An 8,855-nucleotide genomic window follows, 5' to 3' on the forward strand; every position below is an offset into this window, starting at 1 on the left:
TATGCTCATTATATTTACCACATTAACATGAAACGTTGACTTCGCAAAGATGGACAACCTTTTTTTTTTATAAACATTTGGCAATGTGGATGGGGGGAGTAGTGCCCGGAGGTGCAGAAGAACCCATCGTGGAACCACTAGTGTTAACTATTACATAATGCTTTGCAACCGAGTACTATTTTATTCTTAATTAAAATCATGATTCATATGAAGCATATGTAACACTATCTCATACAAAACTTTACTTGCACCTTTTAGAGTTGTGCTACTAACACTTTTTCAATGTTTAATGGCTAATTCTTTTCGCTGTTTAGTGTTGAATTATCGTAACGGCAGGTTTTACAAGTAGACATTTTGATATGAGTCCTCACGGTAGTGTTTATAACTGAACTTTGACCAAGAACCGTTTACAAGTTGAAGTCCGAGAACTGGTTCCGTATGTGTTAAATCGGCATAATATATTCGCAGTAAGTAGTACATGTTTAAAATTCAATAATTGATATCATCGAATGAGTTTAAGAATGTAAACAAACTATTTGATAACAGCCATAGTTTATAACAAATGGGATAGGGTGTAGGGAATCGAAAGTAGATACAACTATAAATAAAACGTCTCGACTGACCTCTAAATGATTGCATTTTAAGCCTTACATGATAAAAATTATGTGTATTTTAAAGCCTTCATATTTGTATGGACATAACTTACACCGACCATTACCACAGGGTCAGGGTGCGTTTTAATAATTGCTATGCCACACACCTACCGCCCCCACCGCACACCATCAGTTTGAAAAAGGCAAGCATATAACCAGGTCTAGGAATAATCATTAGGGAACTATCGCTGGCAATAAATCACAAAAAAATATTTTTTAGTTTTATTATTCTACAAGATTTAAAAAGGTGACCAACTCACCACTTTATATTCCAATATTGGCATATAATTCTTCTGATTTCGTACTAGTTATTGTTTTTCCAGTTCCGCCATACAGTAGTTACATGGATACATGTTTGCCTTTTTAATAATTGATTTGTGTGCGTGTGAGTGTGTGTTGGGTTGCCTTTCATTAACATTTAAAATATGTCTTATAAAGATCTAGATTTTGTTAGGGATTTTATTTAAAAAGCATCTTAGAATTCTCTAGCGGAAAACATCATAGCCTGCATGAAAAGAAATTTGTCTAAATGTGGTCTATGGATTACATGTTATTACCTCAAGTTTGTAACAATTCATGCAACTCTGTTTCATAGGATGGGATGTACTCATACGATTTTCTTTTTTGTAAGTCTATAAAAAAACACAAAAAATGTTTGGTTTTGCATTCGCAGTTTCTTAATTCTGCTGAAATTGTCCGACAATTTTAACATAATCCTGGCATTTTAATATGCATGAACATATTATAGATTCTGAACGAGAGATCATTATAATGCTCGCACTAGGTATCCCCAACCTATGGAAACAGAGATCTTGGTTTGATTGAAGCTTATCGTAACAGTAACTGCGACATCGTCAACACCACCTAGCATCGGCTTAAGTAGCATTGTACTTTCAAGAATCATAAAGCCATCTATAAAATCTTTGTTTAAACAGGTATCCGACTCTCCATGGCAGACTATTTAGAGTCCATCACCAATACGAGCGAATCCGTAGAAAGCGGTATGAATGATCTTTTAAGGGTTGCAGAGACTAAAACAAGAGCAAATGAGGCAGATGAAAGTACTGCTTATTGTGAAGTTTGCCTTCAAGAGTACAAGAAAGTTTTTGCAGAAGGGTATTGCCTCGATTGTGAGGAATATCTATGCGCCGTTTGCTTCTCTTGTCATTGCCAACACAAACCAAGTAGGGATCATGTCTTGCAATCAAAAGACGAAATGCCAAAGCCAGGTTTACCAAAAAGGACGCACCATAAGGTTGCAAGTCCTTGCCTTATTCACCACGAAAAAGATGTCACACATTTCTGCAAGACTCATGACCAGTTATGTTGTGTCTTTTGTATAAGTATTGGACACAGCATTTGTCCTGATATAAAAGTTATAGCAGATGAAGCGAAGGATATTGAACAATCTGAACAACTTCGAGAATTTCAGGCGGAATTAAGTCGTATTGAGAGAACTGTTACATCAAGAAAACAATTGTCAGAAAACAATGCTAAAAGGCTTTCACTCATGAAACAAATGGCTATAGAAGATTTAAACGAAGAGCTTGAAAAGCTTTCAATTCCAGAAAAGCGAAAATTAGATGGAGTGAAAGATAAATGTGACACAATTGGAACAGAACTTTCTTTGTGGAAAAGTAGATTGCAAACTCTTCTTGAAGATAAGAACCCCCAGCAGACATATCTGTTCTTGAATCATACGCGAAAACAACTGGGCTGTGTTGATAGCCAAATGCAACATGCGGGTAGTGATTGCAATATTAACCATTTCCGTTTTGAGAAAACGACAGAAGAAATCGAAGGTGGAAAGGTTATCGGTAAACTTCTATCTTACACACATGAGAACGGAAGATTTATCACAAAAATAAATATCAGGCACGCCGACGACAAAGTAAAGTCTCGTTTAAGGGACCTTGCTGTTTTGGACAATGATTTCATCGTTTGTGCAGATGAATGCAATTCGTGTTTAAAGGTAGTAGAAGTAAGGCAGAACAGTATTCAAAGTAAGATAGCACTTCCAAAGAAACCTTTTCAACTTGCTCGCGTTTCTAAAGATGAACTATTTGTATCAACATCATCGGAAACGTTAATCAATGTTACAAGTTTAACAAATATCGCGACTAGCAAGTCTCTAGAAGTGCAGCAAAGGTGTCAGGCAATTGAGTGGTATGACGACATGCTTTATGTCGTTTATATAGGTGGAGGTGGAGGTTGTTATGATCGAAATGGCAAGCTGATATGTGTTTTAGAGAAAGGGAAGACAACCCAGACCTACATTTATTCGACAATTGATATAAAAGATGGTTCAGTATACCTATTGTATGAAGATGGCTGCATTGTGGTAAAGTTACAGAGAAATGGAATGAGGACTATTATTGTACAAGCAAAGGAGTTGAAAGCACCAGCTGCGATTGTCTATGATGATGAGAAGGATGAAATATTAATAGCCAGCTTTTTAGGTCGGTGCGTATTTCGCATGACGTTGGAAGGAAAATTAGAAGAAATCATTTCGTCGCTCGATTTCAAACCACTTTCCCTTGATATCGACAAACAACGGCGAATTCTGTATGTAGGAGGTGAAAGTGAGTACATTCACCAGTACCAGCTCTCTTGAAATAGACTAGAATACCACCTTAAACAATAGAGAACGTGTATAAGAGAGCGTTCAATGAATCATTTAAAAATGAAATTAAAAAGATCAAACAGATACCAGAGATGCGCTTGACTTGTCAAATGTCAGTGCCGGAATAAAGGCACATTATTGCTATTACACAAATATTATCTCAGTATCTCAGTACATGCCAACGGGAATCTTACTGGACAAAACTGATATCTAAGAATGTGTCAAGCGTTAGCAACACTGTGAAGCGAAAACAAATTGAGAAATTTCCAGGCTTGATCGGACAATTATATTATGATTTGTTGCACAAATTGTAAAATTTGACCTTTATGCATAGTTCTCAAACTGTACGTATACCCGGCCGTGTGTCCATCAGTCCGTTAGTCCGTTGCGTCTCAACTGTAACTATTCAATTTTCTATCAGATTTCGATTACATTAAACAAAATTGTAGAACACCGGTGGTAAGGTTTGTTGCGAATAATTTTCGTGGTCTCATCTAAATGATCAATGTCACTCTTGGAGGTAAATGTTCTCCAAGATGGAGTTCTTCGTGTCTCTGTCACAACTTCCTAATTGTAAATGTGAATAAAATCTGACTTCCCAGAATTGTAGAACACTGCTTTGTTACAATCAATGAATAAAATTGTAATCATTTTTTTATAAATTCCCCCTCCCCCCCCCCCCCTTTCCATGAAAAATAAAAATAATTAACCCTTGAAACATTATCAGTGAAAGTCACCTCATTGAAACTTTCAGCAAAATTATCATTAGACCGACATTGTTGATATTTTAATAGTAATTAATCTCATAATTTATTTTGGGTAAGCTAATGCATTCACTATGTTAAAATATCAAACATTAAAATAATTCAATAATCTAAAATTATAACCACCAATTATAAACAATTCCAATACTTCGTCAGATGCTTGAAGAGATGTATAACTTTCATTTGTAGGATGCTTTGAATATGTCATATTTGAAAGTGTTTTCTATTCCATTTGATTTTGGTCAACAAGACATTAAATTTTTGGTATTTTTCAATTTATCAAAACTTAATGATTTTTTGTATATATATAATTATATGTTAGTTATATGTTATAGTAAGGTAAAAATATCTATTGAGTAGAAAATCTGCGTGCTTCAGTCATATTTTCATTTCACTTACATAGTTCAACAGTTTATATAAATATACAGAATTGCCTAAATAATGGTACCATAACAACAATAGATCGACATATCTAAACCATATTAGCCCTCCTAATATTTCGTTTTCGACATTTAGTGGGGTGGGAATGGGGCATAACTGTTTAGGCTAATCATGTGTTTCTAATTTTAAAAGATGCCAAATTCGGTGCGTAGCTATGTTTTTTATTTGATTTTTACTGAATAATTAATGCACAATAACTCAATCATTGATATTATCACTGCATATTACCAGTTTAAATATGCCTCTTTTATCTTACTTTCCCCATTACTAATTGATACATTATTCGTTTAATACTAAATTTCATGGAATAAATACGAAATATCTATACAGTTCACAGATATGATGCATTATGTACTATTATTATTTGTGATATTCATTTAATCTTTTTTAATTACAGTTATTAATACTGCAATACAAATTTACTAGTTTATAGTTCGCCATTTGTATATGTATATGTAAACCATTGTATTCTATAAATTTGATTATGGGTCATGTTGGCATATTTCAAATTTGTATTGTGTGTTATATTTCCTTGAATAAACTTTCCTCTTCTTGTTATTCTATGTTATGATATGATCAAAGCTATCGAATATAAAGGGACTATTTCTTTTAACCTTTTACTACTTCGTAAAGACGCTCTCAAATGATCTGTATAAGTAGCGTTTGTTTAGAATGACTTGAAAGCCAAATATTTAAAAAAAATCGCCGGATAAATACCACTCGCCAGGTGGGGTATCACACTTGTATCTGAAATAGCGTCGCAGTATTGCAACTGCTTAGCGCGATATAAAAGTATGACTTACGTTGTAACTAAATTAGAACTCAGATTAATATATCTGTATTTCATGCTCAAACTCAGAATTAGTTTATAACTCAGGGGCGGTTCTAGGATTTGACGCTAAAGGGGACCGTAACTTAGGGACGTAACCTTTTGACTGGCGCCCTTACCTCCGAACAAATCTTTGTTTTAAAATGTTGGCAGGGGGGTTTGAGGTACTCACACAAATCATTTTTTGCAAGAAAATTACACAGATATGGCAAAGCTCTTTAATATTTGTAACTGTGTCACAATGAATAGGACTCTAAATTTAGCTTCTTTTCCACACTGATATAGAGTTTAGTAAGATGAAGAGTAAACTCTTTTCAAAAATAAATAAATAAGTTGTTCTTAAAACTAAATCGAAAGTCCTGTCCCTACAATACAAACCGAATTCATTTATATTCGGGACAGAGCACATTTTAAAAACGGTGCAAATATGCATGCATAAAACGCGGAAGTCGTGATCCACGAACACCACGAAATATCAATGGTGCAAAACAATGGTGCAATTTAAAGTAACGATGTAGTGCATAAGACTACAAGTGTCTTACATGGCCGAGAGTGTAAGATAGGATCATCCCGACTCTGCGCGAGGGTTGGGATGAACATATCTAACACGAGCGGCTCTGGTAGATGCCTTTTCTCCCACATCAGTTAAACAAAATAAAGGAAAAATGACTTTTGGTGGATATTTTTTGTGCGTAGTGAAAATAAATGCGTATGGATATGTGATAATTCGTGGTTGCCATGGATATGCGCGCAGTGATTCAGATTATGTTAATAGTCAAATCGGTCTTTAAATAGTTCTGAGGAGAGTGCAGCATTATTTCTCGAATGGTGCGTGCAAACTCTTATATGATACCATTTGAAGCGAGGAATAAGAAATAAGCATTCTAAATTTGCCACATTAAAAAAGGTTTCCAATATGCTACATACGACAGTTCTCAACAAGGGAGGTAATTGTGTGATGGCAATAAAAAGGAGTTCCATACGGGTCATTGTTTTAGCTTTGCCCGTGGCTCATTGATGTATGGAAATATTGCTAACTGTTGCTCATATTTTTATTCCCATAAAAAAACCTTGCATATTCAGCAAATTCAATTTTTGTACCGAGTAAAATACATTTAAATGTTATTTTTTATTTTTTATTTACATAAATTCTGAGAATGACCATTGCGGCTGAAATAAAAACAGATTTGAGCCCCACTTTTTTCCCTTTTTGATAATGTTAGATTTGTTGTCATTATCAGAACTTCCTGACTTTTCTCATCACTGCTTATGGAGATCACGCTAGCCTGATCACAAATGTCATCATCATCATCATCATCATCATAGTCCTCCTCCTCCTCTTCCTCCTCCTCCTCCTCCTCCTCCTCCTCCTCCTCCTCCTCCTCCTCCTCATCATCATCATCGTCATCATCACAAACCTCTCCACCGCGGGAGTCCACACCGCCAACGTCGTCCGGGACAACACCACCGTCAGCGTCACCGATGCCCACGGCATCCCGGGCACCACCTATGTCAGCGCCACAAAATTAATGTTTGTTATACATGTGTATGGATTGATTTTGAATAAGAGTCCCACTTAAAGAATGATCACTTTCGCGGGTGTCCGCCTACTGCCACTCATCTAATACACACTCCTGTGTCAGGTTTTGCGTTGACAATGTGTTAGCTGATGAGGTTGTATTCAGTCAGTTTGATGACCTGAAGTAAAACCTTAATGATAAAGAAGGCCTCGTCCGCCCTCTTAGTCATAAAGATGTTATTTCATGTCATTTAACTATTACTTAAACTAATCCAATCGCTAAACATAAATTACATGTACATGTGGATTTCGCTGATGTTTAAGGTCCCGCCACGGACTAATTAAAAATGGATTCGTTGCACGGGATTTTCACCCTTTAAGGTAGGACTTTTTATTAAGGTGTCACCTTCTAGGATACATTTAATGATTTTCTCTTTACAAATAAATGGCATATATCATTTAATGTTTATATCATTGTTATTTCGTTGGTGTCTCATACACTAATAGTTTCATTATCACTAAAGGAAAGTTTGGTTTGGTTAGACTAACATCCTTTTCAAAAACAGGTAAGGTAGGTAGGCTTTTGGCTTTTTAAAGGTATTATGCAAGAACGTTATTGTAATCACTGGGGAATAAATATTTACTAAACTTAAGCATTTATGGTTAATAATAATTACTGATAACAAACAGCTGAAAGCGCACACATATTAAATGACTGGTGAGTGCAAAAAGACTTACAGAGATCAACTATCGTCTCATAAGGTAGATATACCGTGTTTTCTGCATCTTTCTTTCAAATCAAACAGAGTATCCTTCATAAGAACCATTGTTTTCGATATTTATTCATCCTTTTCGGTAAATTTAAACAACTGACGTAATAGTTGTTGGACATTTTAATCGGGAGTAAGAGTGCAACTTTAAGTATATTGAATTGCTAATTCTTAAACCGACTTGCTGAACGAAGCCAAATGATTTGTTTGCAATATAAAATATTTACTGACTATTTCAAATCTTGACCATATATATATAGTGTACCTATACCCATAATTAACTCCTACCAGAACAGCTTATACATGTATTTTTTTTTATAATATTAGGTACCCGTATTTATGGTCCAGGGTGCACTCCGTCAATATAAAAAAATAATGGATAGGATGGTTGTGTCCGTCTGTTTTTTCTTCATATTTCTATTGTTGTGGACCACGGGCGTAGAGGTTTCCCAGTGATCGAATGAGCTTCAGGTGAGTTTCTGAGCATTTAGTTAAACGGCTCGGAAACGTCATTTTAACGAGCAAAAATAATCACGTGTTCGTTCTAAGAACAACATGACATACGTTTTCTATTCGCTGAAAGTTTTGAAAAGACACTAAAGCATCTGGAAATATTATTTTATTATATATACTCTGTATGCATACTCGACTATATGATCCTAAAACTGTCCATTTTCCAGTACTAAATAAAGCACATCCCGGTGTACTACGCCGTAACAGGCCCTCACCGTATACAAGCAGAAGCAGAAGCAGAAACATCAAAACGCCTTGAATGCACCAGATTGCACCATGGTTTTAAAATTTTCCGAGGGTCATGACCCCGAACCCCCCTAGCACAATTATGAATCCACATGAATAGAGTGCTAGCTTCACCCTTGTCTGCATCCGTTATTTTCTAGAAATACATATAAAACTAAACATGACCAAGTTGTATATGAAATAAATAGTATAGTGTAACATAAAGAAGCATATAGATTTTACGTGGTGTAGATGAACGGGAATCTTGCCAACAAAATAGTAGAGTCATTTCTTGACATTTTCATTGAAGTTATATTGAAATTTTCATGATGAACTGACTTTTATATTGAAGATACGTGCTGAAAAGTAAGATCATGCATTGCACATGTGGCGCTTTTGTTGATACCAAACCAGTTTCATTTTTGGTTTCAATGGTTTCAGCAGTTATGAAACCGGTTTTGATAGTTTTGCTTGAAGTAACAAATGCATGGTTTTGTGTACATTTTCAACAACATGGC

The 8,855-nt window shown here is 35.3% G+C and overlaps 1 protein-coding gene across 1 annotated transcript; it reads left to right on the plus strand.

Annotated features, from left to right (window-relative positions):
• The first annotated feature begins 336 nt into the window (after positions 1-336).
• Positions 337-5,033, plus strand: LOC128242204 (uncharacterized). The gene is made up of 2 exons (XM_052959283.1): positions 337-467; positions 1,589-5,033. The coding sequence occupies exon 2, from the start codon at positions 1,603-1,605 to the stop codon at positions 3,265-3,267; it is 1,665 nt and encodes a 554-aa protein (XP_052815243.1). The 5' UTR covers positions 337-467; positions 1,589-1,602; the 3' UTR covers positions 3,268-5,033.
• Positions 5,034-8,855: the final 3,822 nt, after the last annotated feature.

Source organism: Mya arenaria, chromosome 8 (genome assembly GCF_026914265.1).
Source record: "Mya arenaria isolate MELC-2E11 chromosome 8, ASM2691426v1".
Classification (NCBI taxonomy): domain Eukaryota; kingdom Metazoa; phylum Mollusca; class Bivalvia; order Myida; family Myidae; genus Mya; species Mya arenaria.